The sequence below is a fragment of the Sus scrofa genome, chromosome X (assembly GCF_000003025.6).
Source record: "Sus scrofa isolate TJ Tabasco breed Duroc chromosome X, Sscrofa11.1, whole genome shotgun sequence".
Lineage (NCBI taxonomy): Eukaryota > Metazoa > Chordata > Mammalia > Artiodactyla > Suidae > Sus > Sus scrofa.
In genome coordinates, this window is record NC_010461.5 from 108513871 (window position 1) to 108534736 (window position 20866).

The following is a 20866-nucleotide window of genomic DNA, read 5'->3' on the forward strand; positions in this document are numbered from 1 at the left end:
ACCTCTGTCACTCCAGCCACCAAAACAACAACACACACTCAAACAAAACCTTGCACGGCTAATATAGAAATACCACTACGGAGGAAAAAAGAAAAGCCCAGAGCTATAAAAAGATGGAGGATCAGGTACAATTCCGAAACCAAGGAGATCACAAAACCATGAATCCACCAGGTTACTACTGTTAGATCACATATCCCTGGAGGGCAGAGAAATATTTAGTGAACTGAGTCAATGGGGATTTCTAGGTCACCGGTTATGTTTAGGTTCACCAGTTAGAAAAATTCAAATCAAAACTCACAGCACAAGAGAAACACCCAGGGATCAAAGGTAGTGGCAGAGACAGTGAATAAATCCATCCGTTTTACTCTCTACCGAGGAAAACGTTAAGCAGAAGGCCCCTCCCAAACTGTCTTTTGATACAGATGTGAAATGCTGGGTCAAATGGTATGAGAAACACGGGGTGTTTTATAACACACATGCGTGTATACACACACACCATATGTATGCATGCAGTGTTCTTTTTTTTTCAGGGCCACACCCACGGCACATGGAGGTTCCCAGGCTAGGGGTCCAATCCAAGCTGCAGCTGCCCACCGACACCACAGCCACAGCCACGCCAGATCTGAGCCGCATCTGCGACCCACACCACAGCTCATGGCAATGCCGGATCCTTAACCCACTGAGCGAGGCCAGGGATTGAACCCACAACCTCATGGTTCCTAGTTGGGTTCTTAACCTGCTGAGCCACGGTTTTTAACTGGAGTGGCTAAGTCATCACTACCAGAAAGTATCCCATGAAGAGTTCTAGAAAAAATGGTTTAGTGATACTGTAGACCAAAATATGTCATGTCTTATTACAAACCTGTGGTTCCAGGGGACAAGTGAATAGGTGACGTGTCTGATACCCACAGAACGGTTTATGAGAGGAGACTAGATGAAGGTTTTCAAATAACAGTTAGTACATCTATAAAGAATATTATGGCAGATTAGGGTAGGTTTTTGGGTTTTTGTTTTCTGCCTTTTTAGGCCTCACCCACGGCATACGGTGGTTCCCAGGCTAGGGGTCAAATCAGAGCCTCAGCTGCCAGTCTACACCACAGCCACAGCAACACCAGATCTGAACGGCGTCTTCGACCTACACTATGGCTCACGGCAACACTGGATCCTCAACCCGCTGAGGGAGGCCAGGGATCGAACCCTGACCTCATGGTTCCTAGTCGGATTCCTTTCCACTGTGCCACGACGGGAACTTCCAGATTAGGGTTATTTGGGGAACCACTTGAAGATTATCATCATCTGGGGAAGACAAGCGGGTTCTTTTTACATTAGGTCTCCTGATGGCCCTCGGTGACAAACTCCTGAGCTCTGCTGATCTGAGTAAGGGAAGGGTGGTGATAAGAAAAAAAAAAAAAAAAATCCTCCTCTATGGGTGAGATCGTCCAGCACTGGCTTTGTCTCTTGCTGCTGTTGGAGGATTTTCTTTATCCTCCAGCAGGAAAACCGATTTTCACAGACCCTTCCAACTTCCCACCATCATCACGGGGCTGATTAATGACAAGCGATGCTGAGGTCACTGGCTGTAGCTCTGACTGTGACGGAGAGCAGGAGAGCCAACAGGCCTGCATGGTCTCATTAGCACCAGGCTCTAAGCAACGGAGCTAACCAGCCCCGGAGGAGGAGGAGGAGGAGGACACGAAAGGGGCTGAGAGGAGATTACGTTGCATTTATCCCCTGGGAACATATGAGGGCGGATAAAGGGAGAGTGTGGAGATGTGTTTCTAGCAAAGAAACTGTGCCCGCTGAAACGATATCACGTACAAACCCCCTCTGTTGGAGAGCAAAAGGGTAGCACTTTCATTTTCGCTTAAAAAAAACAACAACAACAAAAAAAACCCAGGTTTTGCCCTGCATAGTGGACAGGCTGGGGGCAAGGCGGCAAACCTCCCGCTGGTGGGACTGACTTGGTTTTACTGTAAAAGGGGCTTCCAGTTGTGGGACATTCGCAGCCGAGGGAAAGCACTCTCCTGCGGAGGGGAAACTGCAATCCGGAGTGAGTCCGGGATCTGTGGGCCCTGAAGTTCAGGCAGTTGGGTGGGGCGGGGAGCCCTAAGAACAAGGAACACACGGATGCCTCTGGTGGACTTTACAAACACACTGTAAACACACTGCTAGGCCTCCTCCCGGGGCCTTGGCAGGAGACCATGTACCTGAGGGGCGCTGAGCCTTCGCTAACCTCCGGGTCAGCCTGCCCCTGGGAACCACGTGCAGAACAAGTAGAGAATGCTAGGGGCTCACGTGCTCTATCTACAAGTCAAATCTCTTCTCATTTTCAGAAAATGTAGTAAAACCTGGATAAAATGTTTGGCCTGTAGTGTGGTCTCAACTCCACACACTCCTGTGATGTGATCTGGTCCAGCTGAGTCAGTGTGGAATTTCACATAATAATGACAGTCCTAATTATACACTAAGAACACAGTAACCTTATAATTACACAATGCCTGTCGTCTACTGCCTTGAATACCTTGCAAAAATCACTTTGCAAAACATTTACTGTCACCACGAGATGAAAGAGCTAAATGTCATCATTTATTGTTTCATGAGTAGGGAAACTGAGAAACTCATGGAAGAATCTTCATTAAAATTCACTGTAATTTCTGTACCGACCATGATTCGGGTCATAGGGAATGTGGACATAATTTCCCTTTCCATTAAATCTACACAGTATCTTGCTCACCTTTTTAAAGATAATTTCTAATAGAAGAGCCCTGACAACAGAGAGACAGCATAAATACTTCAGTCAATAAAGTTAGGCCTAGGGAGTCCCCGTTGTGGCTCAGTGGCCACAAATGTGACTAGTATCCATGAGAACACAGGTTTGATCCCTGGCCTCGCTCAGTGGGTTACGGATCTGGCGTTGCTATGAGCTGTGGTGTGGGTCACAGACACAACTCGGATCTGGCATTGCTGTGGCTGGGCCAGAAGCTGCAGCTCTACTTCCATATGCCGCGGGTATAGCCCTAAAAACCCAAAAAAAAAAAAAAAAAAAAAAAAAAAGAAAAGAAAAGAAAAGAAAAAGTTAGTTTATCGCTGACCCAGCAGTTTAAGGATCTGGCGTTGTCACTACTGTGGCTTGGGTTGATACCTGGCCTGGGAAATTCCACATGCTGCAAGTACAGGCATTAAAAAAAAAAAAAGTTTACGTCAACCAGAAAAACTGTAACTCTGATGTGAATATGCAAAATGTGTAATATATCTTGGTGAGGGGAGGATATTACGCTTTTGTTTCTAACTTCAAAATCATTTCACTAACACGTTCAAAAAAAAGTAAATAACTATTTTGCAATTTACTTCTGTTCCGTTAAATCTGTCTTAGTCCAAAACTGCAGAAAGCAATATATCTTATAGCTCCCCTTTAATTTAAGAAGAAAAACATTCAAAACATTCAAGTCTAAAAATACTGATATTATTCATTCATTAGTATATCTCCCTTCTTCCTATCTATGGGAAATTCATTCCTATTTTTTCTCCATTTGGTTCACCTTCATTCCTTACTAGAATTAATGTTAGAGAGACATATAAGCTTGTTTATGAGAAATGTATTTGGTTAAAAACTTGTAAAAATCCTATAAAAAGGTGGGGAGGGTCCAGATGGACATCAGCTGATTCTGTCTGTGATAAAGAAAAAGCCTGAAGTCCCTCAGTGCGTAGCCTCTGCGGTTTGGAACAGCATGATTTGGCTACAGGAACACAAGCCGTGAAAAGTACAGAGCAGACCAGAGGACTTGGCACACACCGCAATGGCTGAGCCAATAACCTCTATATAAGTCATCCGGGGAACAGACTCAACTGGGTCCAGTTTACCTGCATGTAAAGGACTGCCTCCACGTGAATCACCACATTCAGAGAGAGAAATGAAGGAATGTACAGACATGGGCAGGTCTAGGTTGTACAAAATGTTGAAGTCAAAAATAATTTTAATAGCCTTATAACATCATATGCACCTTACATAGACATAACAGTGAGAATCCTTCCTTGGCAATTTCCTTACATAATAAAAATTCCAAGTTGTCAAAAGACCTGAAATTTGCAACTGTTAGCTTTGCTTGAGAGTTGGAATCCAGCGTGTCTGCTTTCCCTAAAATTCTTCTACAGGGCTCAGGTTTGCCCCTTAATTAGGCCAAGGGGAGTTGTTAATTATCTAAGTTTTTGCTGTGAACATCAGCAACTCTCTCTCTTAAGAGGCACTGAAAAATACTAGGGAGTCACACCCTTTGTGTCACCTGCTAAACTTCCTCAATAAAACTAACAAAAGCTTTCTGAGGTGGAATTTTATACTCGCAAATGTCACTTCAGCCCTATTAGATACAGTGAACAAACTTGCCTGCCACAGCAAGCATGCCACCCAAAGTGACTAGGTGTGGCTTTTATTCATTGTTCAGTCACAGTGAACAGAGTCTGTTCTCTAGCTACGTTTAGGCTGACATCCCCTTTATCTGGGGGCTTATAATAAGCAAACCATACTCAATTTTCCAAAAGCAGATGTGCTCTTCTGGTATCCTAGAAACAGATCAAAGTGTGCTTTGTGAGAAGACCTGAGGTTCAAGGCAGCGATACCAAATGGGTCGTAATATACAGCCAGCCAAACATCAGGGCTAGGAATTTAAACAAAAGCTTGGCTATTTTAGGGAAAAGAATCCGATTATTAGGCTGGGGGTGGGAGCGGTTAGAAGGGATGTTTGGGGAGAACAGGTACCAGAGAAATGAAGTCAAATTATACGTTACTTCCATAGGAAAACCAAGCTTCATAATAAAGAACATTTCTTTCCAGTCAGACTGGTAAATGTCACTTAAAATTGCCCACACTAGCTCAATTACAACACGCCCACAAGGCAGCTCTCGAGACCACAAGAGAGGATCGCATCAACTATCCCGGGGTTAGCTTTTTGTACACATAGTAACTGCAGAAATGAATCTTTTATCAGTTTACCACATCACAACAGCTATTGTTAAATAATCTACAAGGTAGAAAAGCAATTTCCAATTGTTCCCTGGGGTCTTCTAAGTAATGTCTTGTGTCTTGGTGATGCGCTGTACAATAAATGGTATTCCTGTGAGTCATGTTGGTCATATTCTGCAACCCGCAATCTGAAATCACCCTCCTTGAAGAAAAAAGGGGAAAAGTATTCCATCATAGAAAGCATGGAGAATCAAATGAGAAAGCACAAGAGGCCGAAACCTCAATGGATCTCTCGCTGGACTCTAAAAAAGCCACTCTGTAATCAATAATGCATGAAGGGTTGAGACTTGGCATGGAGCTACTCTACTGGAGGCTGGATAGAAGATGAATAGTCTGCCTCACGTCTTTACCCCAGGCCTTGCGCTCTGGTTCCCTGAAATGGGGCGGTTGATCGATGTCCCTTGATCTACGAAGAAATACACGCTCCAGCTGTGTAGGAAATACTGGGCTCGAGTGTTGTGATAAAATCTGGCTCCTATTCTTTGCTTAGGCTGAAATTGGGACATCCCACAAGAGGCCAAGAGTAGCAATGATGGGTAGAAGGCTCCCTTGCTTTATTTCCCGTCTACTCACATTTTTCTGGGCTCATCGAGCATATTCATTTCTCTGTGGCTTTGTTCATACTATTCTCAGTATCTAGAACCTCTTTCTCTTCCCTATCCCTTCAGAAGTAAGGATGGACTGAAATTCTTCAGTGTGCGAAAGCTAAGGACAGAGTTTACAGAAGGAGTACAGGAGTTCCTGTCGTGGCACAGCGGCAACGGATCCGACTAGGAACCATGAGGTTTCGGGTTCAATCCCTGGCCTTGCTCAGTGGGTTAAGGATCTGGTGTTGCTGTGGCTGTGGTATAGGTTGCAGATGTAGCTCTGATTCAACCTCTAGCCTGGGAACCTCCATATGCTGCCGGTGTGGCCCTAAAAAGCAAATAAATAAATAAATAAAGTAAAGAAGGAGTACAACCATATAAGTATCACTACAGGTCAAAGGGGAACACCAAGGAGCACTCACTGGTGACTTTTTGAGATGAATTTATCAATGTAATAATTAATGAGCACTGAGCTCCAGGCAAAAGTTTTTGCCAAGCTACTAATACAAAACGTGAAATCTGTCTCTTTTACTTAAAATTTTCTAGACATTCTGGAACGAGTATCATGGTGCTAAATTTTAGAGACTTGTCAATACCCCTAACCACCTGTGTTTTTTGCATTATCTCTAAAGATACCACAGAAGGGGTGCCCTATCTCCACAGACGTCTGTGAATTCTGAGAATCAACTTTATAACGAGATAGGTTTTGCTGAGAGCAGACTGACCTACTCCCACATTTTCCTTGCATCTAAATACTACATACATCTTTCAGCTCTCAGTCACCGATTTCATAGTCACAAATGAAATGGGTAACAAATAATGTAACCTTTTCAATTAGTGTCCTGATAATGGTTTAAAGGAAGTAGGCCAGCCAGAATTAGAATGAGACACCATGGAACTAAATTTGAGACTTGGAAGAACTCGGGAGAAAGGGACAGTTTTCAATTCACCCTGAAAGATCTAAGACCAAAGTGCAACTTTATATTTTAAGGTATCAGGACAAGATGAATTCTCCATAGGACAAAATTGCTTTTTAAATGATCCATTTAAACTCACTGATCCATACAAGTACTCGACATTGGTCTAGAATGACACCAAAAATACTATCCGTTTCGGTAAAGAAAACTCTTGTGACCAGGTTAAGTTAAACCCCCATATACCTGGCCGGTATTTCTCAAGACTGTCAAGATCATGGGAAATGGGAAAAGACTGAGAAACAGTCACAGACCAGAGGAGAGACGGGGAGACAGAATTCAAATAAATGCACTGTGGTACCCTGGATGGGACACCGGAACAGAAAGAGTTCACTGATGGAAAATCTGGTAAAGCCTGAATAAATTCTGGAGTTCAGTTGGTAGTAATATATAAATGTCAGTTCCTTAGTTTTGACAAATATACCATGGAAATTTAAGATATTAACAGTGGGAGAAACCAGATAAGGGGTAACATGGAAACTCTCTGTACTATCATTTTGACTTTTCTTTTGTCGTTTTAGGGCCGCACCCATGGCATATGGAAGTTCCCAGGCTAGGGGCTGAGTTGGAACTGTAGCTGCCAGTCTACGCCACAGCCACAGCAATGCCACATCTGAGACCTATGCTCTAGCTTGTGGCAACGCTGGATCCTTTAACCCATTGAGCAGGGCCAGGGATCAAACCTGCATCCTTACTCCGTGACTTCTTTAAATCAAAAATTCTTTTAAAATAAAAAGTCTAGGAGTTCCCATCGTGGCACAGCAGTAACAAATCTGACTAGGAACCATGAGGTCACAGGTTTGATCCCTGGCCTCGCTCAGTGGGTCTGGCGTTGCTGTGAGCTGTGGTGTAGGTTGCAGATGCAGCTCGGATCCTGCATTGCTGTGGCTCTGGCATAGGCTGGTGGCTATAGCTCCGACTGGACCCCTAGCCTGGGAACCTCCACATGCCTCGGGTACGGCCCTAAAAAGCAAAAAAATAAAAACTCTATGAAAAAGTAACAACAAAACTACTATCAAAAAGCAAGGAAATCTGTTTGAATTAATACCCTAAATTCCAAGGGTTAATTTCATAATAATGAAACCCCTTTCTCCTCTTAAAATGTCTCTGCTCCTTTACTAATTCTTCTGTAAACGAAATTCATGATTAATGCGACCCGGGTTTTAAATCCAACACACCTGAACGCTCCCTTCACCTGTACAACAGCTCCGTAGGCCAATTAATGTATTAGCGGGCATCCTAAATCCTTTGGGGACTAACTTCCCAGAGGCCCCGCAAGGTTATTCCAACGTAGAAACAGACATACTTTAAATATATATACACACGCATTTTTTAAAAAGCAGAGCTGTGACTTACAAGTGATGACATTTGAGCATTTTGGAGCATAAACTGCATCTGCTGGGCGAACATGGCTGCGGCCGTCTTTTGTTGAATCAGATTGTTCCGTCCATTAATTTCCAGCTGCGTTTTTAAGTGGGGCGGAGGGTGGAGGTACTTGCAGTTCTCTCTGGCACAGCGACCCTAACGACCAAGGAGGAGATGAGTTTATGTTAATATTTCTAAGACCCTGAACGGTTATTAATCCAGTCTTGGCATATGCGACGTACTATAATCGGTATTTTACATGAATGAACTCAGTCAGTCTTCACACAAGCCCTCTTAGACTGATGCTCTCCTGTCTTCATCTTCTGATTCCAGAACTCATTCTCTTAGCCATTTTGCTTTGCTCTACTTTGATATGCATCAAATCATGTTTAAGATATAACACACTAGGAACAGTATGATACCGTCACAACATTAGATTTAAATACAAATTTCCCAGTATGAGACATAAAGTCATGCCCGTTAAATACGATTTAGGATTTGGATCTACAATCAAGAAAACTGAGGAAAACTGTTAAATATAGACACATGATTATAGCTCATAGCTTTTAGATTCATTATGCTGGACAATTTGGGCTCGAAAGTTCTTTTTCCTGAATCCATACAATGTGAGAAACATCCCGAAACCCACTGACATTCTGTCAATCAAAGAATAAATCTCTATACTTTGCGGCCTTGCTGCTCCTTAGATTCCAGAGGCAGCGGCCGAGGATCACTTGGGATAATTGAGACCAAAGTCTATTTTCGAGGGTCAGGCATTCCAATATTTTATTGATGGTTTAAACACTTCCAGCCAGGATAATATGTCAGTCCTCCGGAACCGAACCTATCTTCGGTGTTACCTAAATGCTGACATGGATGCTAATTATGGTGTTTACCATGTGGCAGCAAAGGATGTCACCAGAGAGGTATTTATCACATTGTCAAATGTGACCTGTCGTGTTTAACTCTTGAGCACTGTACCCAGCAGCTAATGAGTCTCTCATTTGGATTACTAGATCTGCCATAATCCTTTTAAGATAAGCACAACTGTAAGCAATTCTTTTTCCCACAGTTGCTAAGATTCTTTACAATGCCTGAGCTACTGGAAGGAGGGGTTGGGGAAAAAAAAAAAAAGGCAACTTTTTTTTTTTTTTTGAACCCAAGAGTGCACGTTGCTAGGCCACCTGAATTCCCAGGAGGCAATCAGTTCGTCAAGTGTTTTCAACACATGCCACAGATTTTCCCTATTTGGGATGCTTAAATGGTTTATACGATCGTTTCTCCAAATTAGTTCTCTTGTTATTACAGCACTCCTATAATTTCACTGCGAATCAAGGTGTGTCCTTCAAAACTTTATAGAACTACATCTAATACAAAACCAGATGCACTCAACTGCTCTTTTAGGTATTAGATCATTGGGGCGAGGCAGCAAGAAGCTGAGTAGAACCTTAAAGCATCATTTGAGAAATCAAGGCAGCTACTTTTGTTTCTCCAATTGATCAGTGTAGGTTTCATCAAGTTATTTATAACATCAAATAATATCTTAGTTTCCATGTACCTTTATGTTTCTCTGCAAATCCTGGAAAAGGAAGAAATTTATCGGTAGTAAGAACTGAGAATGGTAGGAACCCAGTCTTCCTGAACTCGTAAGAGTAGCCTAGTAATAGCTACGTAATTTCAGCACATATAAGGACCATAATGAAATCACAACATCCGCTAAAAATCACAATGGAGGTTTCCCCTCATTAATGTGACCCCTAAGAGAAAACATAAGCTTCTTTCTGTATCTACTACAACCTGCATCAAGGCAAAGGAAGTCACAGGGGATTTATTTCGTCTCTAGATTTTCCACCCTCCACCTAGCGTAACTCAGATTATCTGGCTGAGAATTAACAGCTCAGGGGAGCCGAGCGTGGTAGTTTCTACTTCCGGTGTTTCTCTGTCTCCTTCCACACCCCAACATTAAAGATTTCCCCAAGGTACAGCCCTAAATCCTCCGCTCTCCTCTCTAATCTCTTTCCCCTGGAGAAATGAAGTTCTGGTAAGGTTTCATCTCTGACTGCAATTGCTCAGATCTTAAATTTCTATCTCTACCTGTGACCCCTTTTCTGAATTTCAGGCTTTTTTTTTTTTTTTTTTTTATCATTGACTACAGCTGCATTTGGAAATCCTGCCCCTTAAGCAGGTTTAAGTAACTTACTCCTGACCTTCCTTCTCCTTAGACTCTCTTTCTTTCCGCCTACTAGCTCCAGTTCCCATGCTTTGGAACAGATTCGCAGCAGCACTGGAAAAAGAAATCAGCGAGCTCCAGCAGGATTGCCTTAGGATTGTAAACCACCTTGGGAGCTTTCCCACACAAATGTTTAACAACCATAAACATTTAAACAAAACACAATCTGTGATCCACTTCAAGAAAAGTTACAGAGGACTGTCTCTTACATTCAGGAACTCCAAACAATAGATCAGTTCCCAAAAAAAGACAAAGGGGGACATTAGGATTTTGCTGTTTGTTACAGGTTAGAGTTTTAACATCATTTACATTGAATGTAATCTGAGGAGGGGAGGAGGAAGGAAGGGAGAGAACAGGGTGTATTTGGCACATTTCCTGCCTATCTACAGATAAAGAATCGCTACCTGCCTTTGTGCTTTTTATTGCTGTCCTTTACATATAATGCCTTTGCTTAAGCTTTTTCTTGGGAAACTAATGACATTTTTACAAAGTGAAAACAGCACACAGAAACAGAAAAACAGAATTACACTTGAAAGAATTACATCAAGTTAGGCTATAAAACTAACGTATGGAATATGAGGCAGCCTAAGATTTTTAAAAAAAACTTACTCATGTTAGTTATGAGATTTTACTTGATTTATAAAGCATTCTCTTTTGAATGACAGAATCCATAATTTAATTCGATAACAATGCAAATGCACAGCAATACTACTTTACCAGAGGTTGCTGCTTATGTTAAAGACAGCATCTACAAGAGGAAAAAAACCCTGCATTTTCTGTCCACACAATAGATGAGATGAGATAATTTAATATCCATGTTATCTGTGGAACACAGTATTTCAAAAGAAAGCCAAGCCCCTAAGTTTTTTCCAAAACGACTTTAGAACCCAGGATAATATATTTATATGCGCAAATCTGGGTGATAAGAAATCTCCTCTGTATGGTATTCATTCTTCAAGAGGCCCAAACTTAACTGTAGGCCAAAATACTTTCATTGGAGTTGTGGAGGGGGCGGCAAGCTTTATCCCTGACATTTGCTAACATGTGCTGTTCGTCTTGGTAGGGGTGAAGGCTTTGGTAAGCAGGGACTTGGATGGTAGGGGGTGGAGGCAAGGGAGGGATTGGCCCAGCCCAATATATAATCATTTATTGGTTATTTTTTTTGTTTTTTGTCCTTTGGAAAACCAGTGACTTTGGACTAGAAAGGGTCAAAGTTTTCCTTAGGCCAGCTAAGCACCCTGAATGGGCCACAAGATATCCGATTCACACCAAGTCTAAAATAGCCCAGAAATGATCATGGGCTGGAAAAAAAAAAAAAAAATCACCCCTTGGGTTTCCCAAGCCCTCCTTCTAGACTCACAGAGCTCATTGTTACCACGTGCTCAGTGCAAGGAATGAGACGATGTCATAAGTGACTCTATAAATGTCATAAATGACTCTTGAAGTGTACCTGCGACCATCGCCATCCACCGGTAGAGGTGGCTAGATCCTAAAAACAGCAGCCAAGACCAGTTTACTTCTAGCTCCCTCCCCTCCACATACATATACACACACAATTAAAGAAGCACTGAAGCGCTCAGAGTGCAAGCTCATTTATGCTCACCTCAATTTCACATCTTTTCCATTTCCTTTGGCCTTAAAAACAAATCATTTTCCTTCCGTCTCTCACCATGATACTGAATCCCGAAAATGGCCAAGGGATTCAATCAATAGCAAAGGGACTCTCTGCTGAAAAAAGCGCAACTACATCTGTGAGTCTTCCAGCTCCCCTTTCCCATCTACTCTCTTTGAAAATGCACCCAAAAAAAACAGCAGGGGGGAGAAAATGACCAGTGAAGTCTCCGAAACACCTCCGCATCAAAAAGTTGATGGCAGACAAAGGGAAAAGTTGCAGAGCATTCATAAAACCTCCCAAATTCAATCTATTTCTTTTTACCTACCTTCAGGCTTTTCACAAATGAGTACAAAGCCTTTGACTGCGAAAGAAAAGTACCATTGTAGAGATTCAAATCCCACCTAAGTCTTGGGAGTTATGACAGTGAGAGTCTGTCAGATGCAAGACTTCCCCTGCACTGGGTGGTCAAAAAACTCCCTGAAATGTACTTTTTTACCTTCCTGAGAGAAAGCTCTACCATCCATCAGAATAAGAAAAGGCCCCTAGGAAGCTGAAAATTACCCTTGTCAGTCACAGGACCTTAACAGGAACAGCTGTTTGCGGAATGACTTGCTTCTTCAAATACACTAGGAATTATGGGGTTTTGGGGGGGGGACACCTTTCTCTCTGGATTACCTTTTCAAAGACAACTCACTGCTCTGCTAGGTTACCAAGAGGTAAAAGTTAAATGTTAAGGGCTACGAATGGGTGATTTCATTTCTATGGAAAAAAAAAAAAAAAAGATTCCATTTTAGTGATCACGTATTAAATGAAAAATCCTATGGATTATACTGCCCTACTGAAACATACTTACAGGTGTGGACATGGCTTCTCCAAGGAAGTAACGGTAATTTTAGAATTACAAATCATACATACTAGGTTGCCTGGTTCCTACAAGCATCACGGACCTATTAAAGACTAGGAACACTCTGAAACAACTCAAAGTGAGACAACATCAACAAAGATTGAGTATTAGTCAGAGGTCAGCATACTAATGGCAAATTTCCCACTTTCTTCTTAGAGGGCTGTCTTTATCTTTCAGTACTGTACCATCTATGAATATTGATATAGATATATATATATATATACATGCACAAAAATCCTTAAAATTGTAAGGATTTTAATTCCCATCCTTAAGAGTCTTGCATGCAACTTTTCATTTCAATTTGGGGTGCAGACAAAAAGTCTTTAAAGACTTTGATAAACCATTTCCTGAGTGTACTGAAAGCAAAATTAACGGGGCTGAACGTAGGACCCCCACCCCCACCATGGCGAGGGCCACTCCCCCCACGAAGTGGGCACTGCATCTCTGCTCAACTCGCCTTCCTTGACATCCCCCCCAAACACACACACATACAAGACAATGACTTTGGTGCAAACCAGACAACAGGTCTCAATAGCTAAGAAGCTGGGAGGAGGGCACAATTTTCCTGCCTATCTGCCTCAAGAAAGCTTTCAAATGGTGACCTCCAAAAGCGGAAGGGAGGAGTAGGTTCAACAAACACACTGTTGTTCTGCAACAGCCCACTAAGATAACCTGATTTCCAGAATCACAACATTTAAGGCTGAACGGGATTTTAAGGATTTTAAGGAACATCTCGTGCACCTTTATCTTACAGGGAAAGCGAGGGCCAAATTGATGAGATGGCTTGTCCTAATTTACAAGCAGCTCAGTAAGGACGGCAGCCAAGCTTCTGGGCTCTCACTACCCAATATGGATTTTCAGTTGAAAGGACTCTCTCGCTTTGTAAAGATTTGCCTAAACCCATCTCCCTACCCCCACACCCTTACTCCCATTCCTCTTCCTCCTTTGTGCCTCCAGCTGCACCTTGTACTCACTTTTATCATAGCACTTATCACTGTGTACAGGGATAAACTGTTTGCATGCCTATCTCCCCATTCGACTTTGAGTTTGTCTAAAGGCAGGACTATATCTTCTTCATCTTTGAGCCTCCGGGGCTCTTTCTGTGCCTGGTGAAGAGTGTCCACTCCATAAAGTTTGCTGAATGAATAAACTTTATGAGAATAATGTTATGAGGGCATAACACTAGGTCTGCCTTAGAATCCTAATTGCTCTTCTTGCTGTTTCCTGGCTCAAGTTCTTTCTTCTCTAAGAAGAGAACAACAGCCAACACACGACTGAGGCTGTTTCTGGTTTTTTCTTTCAAATGAACCGTTACTCTGTTCAGGTTCAGAAAACAGCTAATTCAAAACAAGATTTCTTCTTTTTTTCTTTCTTTTTGCTATGAATATATACTCTGAGGTATAAGTGACCATCATGGCTGAAAAATCCTGGTAACTCAATCAGAAATGTTAGGAAATCCTAAGGCACACAGACCTAAACCCTGTTCTAATTCCCAGGGATCTGTGGCCACCAGAACTCCCCCCGCCTCCAGGATAGAGGACCCCACAGAGCTGAGTAAAGGCACCTGCAGTGGATTCATATTTAATTAGCACCTGGGCCTGCCCAAGGGGAGCACCAGGGTCACCTTAGAATAAACTGCCTTCCTTGACAGGTGGGCTCCATCCCCACCCTGCATTTCTCTAACCAGCTGCAAGTCAAACTCCCTGAAGCCACTTAGACAAAGGAGGAATACAAGGCTTTAGGTCAATCACTAGAGCGGGGCCTTCTTGGGCATCTCTACTGCGTATCCAGACTTCTTACGAGAAAAATGTCCCCCCACCGTGCTTTAAGACCCCTGTTCAGCTGAATTCACACCAAACATTTATTTTCAAATAATCCCAAACTTGAAGTTTTTCTCTGAATTTTCTCGAAGAGCAAACAGCACTAAAAGTCAGAGTTGCTGTTCAGAGTGAAACCAAGCCTGCCTTCCCAGTAACTCAGATCTGCTTCCTGCCTCCCCCTCAATTTTTCCTCACCGGTCTAATCGAATACCTTCAATTGCTTTAGAAAAAAATATTAACTATCTCTTCAATAATCTGCTCTTCAGGAACACATCCTCTCTGTCTATAAGACAGCCAACCAGAAGGAAATTAGAACCCCCAAGAAAAGTGAAGCCCACTGAGTTTACCAAGAGTCAGAAGGCGTTTCCGATGCTAAGTATTCATGGAAGCTGTCTTTAAAGTAGTTGATGGCTGCCAATGTAAAATGTCATTAAAATATAGGGAAAAAAAAAAGGAAAAGAGAAAAGAATGACAATTTGTTACTCCAAGAAACACACATAAAATCATGCAACTTCATGAAGCTACTTACTACATAGGCTTTGTTACGAAGCAACATAAAGTAGAGAGAGGGTCCCCCTCGGGCCTTTGTCAAATCTTAGGGTCCTCGGGCTCCTTTTGCTGGACACCCCATCTAGTCACTAACCACAGCGATTTAGAACCAGGACAAAAAGGGACACCAGCTGCTTGTACCTTTTCTTCCCGGCTAGGGCTTCTGCCTGGAATCCTATCTAGGGTTGCCAGCTTTATCAAATGAAAATTCAGGATGCCCAATCAAATTTGAATTTCAGATAAACGAGGGCGGATTTTTTAGTGTAAGTATGCCCCATGCAATCTATTATCTAGCCACCCTCTCCCTACCTATTCTTCCATCTTGGTGGGTTCAGCTAAAATAAAGGTAAATCCTCGAAACCCCACTTTACTTACTCTCTTTACCTTAAGGTCCTAAGCAGCCCCCTCCATAGAATCAGCCCCGGCTCTACTAGGCCTTCGGTTGCCCGGGGCAAAGCAGGAGGCACCCTCAGGCCCAGCTTACCTGACCAGCTGCAAGGAATTTAAGGAAGTTGACGGCTGGAGAAAGCAATTTTTTATTCCATGGCTCCTCCCACCAAAAGCTTCACACGGCTCCCTACCCGGTCAGCCACTCCACTTTCCCAACCACAGTGGCGCAACTGTATATTCAAAGACACTGATGCCTGTGGGAGCTCCTCCCACCAACTTGAATCCGGGGGAGGGGGCAGACTGTGTGACCACCAGGCCTAACTCCTGGCTCAAAATGTATACAACTTTTTTTGAACCTACACGTGATTAAAGCAAGATGAGGCTTTTATGTTTTTAAGGGTTTTCTTAGTGTGTCTGTGCACTGGGGGGGGAAGGGGAAGGCAGGTTAACTTTAATTTCTTTAGTCTTGAAGTCATCCACTACAGGCCAGGAAAACGTGTGCTTAAGCATCCTGTTTCTACATGCACACGTAAGATCCAGGCAGATACATATTCGAAACAGGCAAAAAATGGCATGGTAACACTCAAAAAGAAAAAAAAAAATGGCACGGATAGCCATTATTTGCCTAAATGTCTTTCTCAGCCAATGCCTGAGAAGTGGAGGGCAGGGCCAACTCTAAGAAACGAAACAATATCTTTAGGAAAAATGGCAATCTGTTATAGCCCCACCTTATAGACTATGTATATCACAAAAGTGGCACCTGTAAACATTCAGGAGTTAGTCACACGGTCCTGAATTTACATTTTACCCATTAGGACCGTAGCCTCCTTTGTTGGAATGATCAGAGTCAGAATTAGTTAAGGTCAGAAAGAATGACACTACTTCACTGGGGAAGCTTCTATGTTTAGAGACAATATGTCATAGAAACATCCAACAGTAAAGCTGGAAAGGCTCTCGGAGATCATTCAGTCCAGCGTGTGCCAGAGTGTGCACCGCACACCACTATTCCCAGGGCAGGAGCCTCAGGAACGGAGTTTTCCCGGAGAAATACTTGGAAGGAACAGCACCCTCTAGTCCTCTCCTGTAGATGACTTGTCCACAGGAGCATAAGAAAGGTTCTCTTGTCACTTGTTCTACAGCAAAGAAACCTGCTGACTTTGAGTTCAGAAACATAATTCAATCACAGAACCATCCCTCTTTCCGCCTCCCCCAAAACACCTCTCGACACATCTCACTGCAGAAGCCTTAGGAAAAGAGCGATCTGATTCAGCTCCCTCTGCCTAAAGTTCAAAGCAAGCCCCATGGCATGTAGTAAACTCCAAAGAACCGGATGGGCCGTTGACGTGACATTGACCATTTCTGCCCATACTTGACCTCCCCAGAGCTGAGAGATTTTTCCTACGATTGCTACAAAGAAAGATCCGACAGTCATCGTCCCAGCGCCCCTTGCCATGGCTGTAAGTTTCCCTTAAATACTTCAGCCAGACAAGCTCTGAAAAAACAACTTCAAACTTTCTCTAACTGGCTTTCCTACGCCCGCCGAGACTTCCATCCCTTGAAACCATGCCAGTTACCTTAGGTTTTCCATGACTTAAGCGTCTCAAGTGAGTTTTAACGGCACTAAAAGTTGGGAAGTAAGAAGGTATTTGGCAATCCCTTCCAATTCCTAAGGGTCTTAGTTTTGTACTAAACTTAAACCTTGCGGTTTCCACTTGGCAAAATTAAATTTCCTGTCTCCAAGTAAAAAGAAAAATTTCAAAGGAGAATTAAATTTAGACAAATTTCTTGCAAACTTTTAAGGGGAGGGAGTATAGGGTGAGAACAGCGCTGATTATTGTTCAGAGTTAATTTATCTTTGCAGAGCTCAGTATGCTGCTGAGAATCAATGAAATAATTACATCTATAGCTATAGCCAGCCATGTACCCCTCCACCCAGAGGTTATATAAAGGGCAGATATAGTTATTGATTTACCTCTGCATTTTTGAAATTAGAGGCACAAAGATGAAAATCAGTCCTTTTTTTTTTCCTTTTGCTAAACATAGGTTTCCTTTCAGATAAAGGAATTTAAAAGCATGATACCAAAGGGCTGTTTACAGGGTCTTGCTAAATGCGTAAGTGTGAAATCACGGTTCAAACACCAAACAGAGCCAACTGTATCCACTTTAACGTAAGCATTTTCCTCACGCTCCTATCCCACTATCACACTAATACCAAACACGCAATTTTCCAGCAGAAAGCTTTACTTGGTGACATGGACTGCCATTAAAATACTTTGCGGCAGGAACTAAGTCTCAATTTTGTTAATGATGATATATTTGTATCACCAAAGGTCTTATTGAACCCTCTGTGTGAACTTGATATTAAAACTGCAAGCATTTTAGAGTATCAGAAAAACAAAAACTCCAAACTCCAAATGTACTGCGTATTTAAATAAACTGGCACTTTAAGCCCAGTGATTCTTTCAAAAAGCATCTGAAAATTAGGCCAGGTTGCTGTTGGTTTTTGCCCTGCCAGACATAAAAACAAGCCATTTATTGATATAAATTCTTTGTCGCTCTTTTTTTTTTTTTAAAAAAAAAAGACCTGTTCTGCTTGGCTTGAATATTTATTTACCAAACGTATTAAGTTTCATCCAGAATGTGTTTCAGAGATGTGAACGGAATTGGCAAAATTCTAGATGAAATTACTGAAATTACATTTAAAAAAATATATGTTTGAAAATGACTTTCTCTCAATAACTAACTTAGTAAATACTGCAACCTTGTTAAGCTCACCTTCTGCTTTCAGTGAGCAGTTAATATTTGATGATGATGAAACTGTTCCTGGTATTTAAAGAACTAAACAAGGCCATCCACGAACAGGGTAACTAGAAATGGGGCTGTTTAAAGAAGATCAAACGATAAGTGGAAGTTTTATGTTTTCAAATAAATCAATCCCTCAACCATAAATGTCTCCCATCCTTACAGAAAAGAAGTTGAAATATGACCTCTGCCAAAGAATGTCTATCTCCAAATCTAAAACAGGGAAAAAAGTAAAGCAAAGGACAGCGAAAGTTAATTAGCTTTAAAAGCCACAAGTCAGTTTAAGCAGCCAGAACAAGAGTTATTGGGCGAAGAGTGCGCTTGTAACGATGCAATGTTCCTTAAAAACATAAACCCTCTACATGAAACACAACAAAGTTTCTAGGTTCTAATCAGTGTCTTTTAATTAGGGAAATCCTTCTTCTGGGGAGGGAGAAAGAAAAGAAATCTCCAGCTTCATTGTGCCTTCCCTGAAAATCAGAATAAAATTTGAATCTTCCAGAAAACCTTTCTGAAGAAAAAAAAAGAGTCCAGTTGACGTGTCTCTTATACAAGGTAAATCCAATTCCATTCTAGAAAAAGAGCTGATCCAGCAACACAGCAAAATAAACTAGGCTGTGTAAAACATCAGTGTCCCAATATTTCACACTCATTTTTCCACTAAAGATAACTGGAACATGGAACTCGTTTGACTTTGTTTCATGCTTGACATCGACTTTATCCACTAGACTCCAGTAGAGAAGGTCAAAGGACCCTTCAGATGTGAACTAATTCTGACCATTTATGAGTGTGCTAGAGAATAATTACATACAGGCTTAGTTCATGTGACTCGGAACACGACGACCACTGACACGCATTTATTTAGAGACCAGGTGGAGGCCCTTGTAAAATTACATTGTCCAGGAATATCATGAACTTGGTCATGATGACATGACTCATTTGAGGGACTTACTGAACACTGAGATCTGGTCCGCATTTCCTTTCACACCGGGTCTGCCTGAATCCCAAGAGCTGACCTTCTGTTATATTTACCATGTGCCAGACACTATGCCAAGTGCTTCATATGCACTGTATTATTTAATCTTCACAGGAAGCCTTGGAAGTCAGTGCTGGACTGAGGAACTGAGGCACAGAGAGGGGACGAAACACGCACAAGCAAACAGAACTAACATGGCAGAGCTGGGATTTGAACCCAGGTACTCTGAGGCTGCCGCTAACATCCCTAACCAGGACCACACCTCGACGTGCTAGACTGAGAAATGAGCTAGTTCAACTATTTCTAATGTTTGGGCCACTATTTTCCCACTAAGATTAAAACAAAGATTGCATACCAACTGGCGGTTAGGTATGTCCAGCAACTCTTTAATAGATAAATCTATGGATGGTGGGAAAAGGCTGTTTTGTTAAGTACCAGGGGATCTTGGGTGACTTGAAAACAAATACGACAAGGTAACTGAATGTTCGATGTTTTTTCACACCACACCCACCTGAACAACTTGACTGTGTATTTACCATATATGGGGCACTCTTCAAAGTGCTTTATGTGCTTTAAGTCTTTCATCCTAACCAAAGCAGAACAATTAGTACAAACAGCTCATCTCTTAGTACAGCTTTTTAGCAAGTGTTTGCACAATAGAATTTTGCCAGTTTGGGAGAAGCAGTGTCACGTAATCAGGAGTTGGGTTATGAGAGCTCAAGCACAAACAGAACAGGCCTGTAAAATCCCATGGACACAGAGAACAGACGGAATCGGGGCTCAGTGAAAGAGCTGCTCGTGTGCCTTTGGTGACTTATTATGGTCTCTCTAAAAGAAGAATCCTACAAGAAAATCAAAACAATGGCAGTGTCATTTAGAAGCAGGTTTACTCAGACCACAAATGTATGGGTGCTGTAGCTTCGACACTATGACAAAGCAGAGAAAATCCCAAACGCTGACAAAAGATCGACCTTATCACAAAGAAGTACACAGTGTTCTTCTGAAGCACTGCATTCCGCAAAGAACACATGTGAATCAGAATGCACACGCACCACGCACAGCGCCTCACAAAAGACTCTGTCACCAAAGGCTCAGTTTTAGTGGGGACTTGACTTAAATGACCACAGAATGTATAAACTTTGAGACGGTGCAACAGGGGATGATGATCTGAGGGCCTGGGAACTAGGGCTTGACTTTCTAGGTCCTTTGCCTCTGCCTGTGAGCCAGAGTTATGTTTATTTATTTTCTCTATTGTCCATTTATTTTTGGTTAAGTAAAAATCATTCACAAAATAATACTAAAGACTTCAAATGCAAAATAATACGTGGATGCAAGAGGTAAACAAGACAATAATCACTTCTCTTCAATCTAACTTATCATTTAGGTTTTCCCACAGCTTTTTAAAATGGAAACAGTGTTGATTTACAGTGTCGCGTTAATTTCTGCTATACAGCAAAGTGATCCAGTTACACATATGTATTTTCCACAGGTTTTATTTTATTTAAAAAAAACTTTTTATTATACTTGATTTACAATGTTGTGTCAATTTCTGCTGTGCAACAAAGTGATTCACTTATAAGTATGTATTTTCCACAGGTTTTAAAAGACAAAATGCTTTAGGAGTTCCCGTTGTGGCT

General features: G+C 42.0%; 1 protein-coding gene across 25 annotated transcripts in view; it reads right to left on the reverse strand.

Moving 5' to 3' along the window:
• MBNL3 (muscleblind like splicing regulator 3) overlaps positions 1-20866 on the reverse strand; it is a 124673-nt gene that overhangs the window by 25647 nt on the left and 78160 nt on the right. For 13 of the 25 annotated variants that reach the window (XR_002340532.1, XR_002340531.1, XM_021079441.1 and 10 more), the window contains exon 3: positions 7935-8099. Coding sequence is in view for 23 of the 25 variants with exons in the window: in XM_021079441.1 (XP_020935100.1) it covers positions 7935-8099 (165 nt within the window). In the remaining 2 variants the exon portion in view is untranslated. 25 annotated transcript variants of the gene reach the window in all.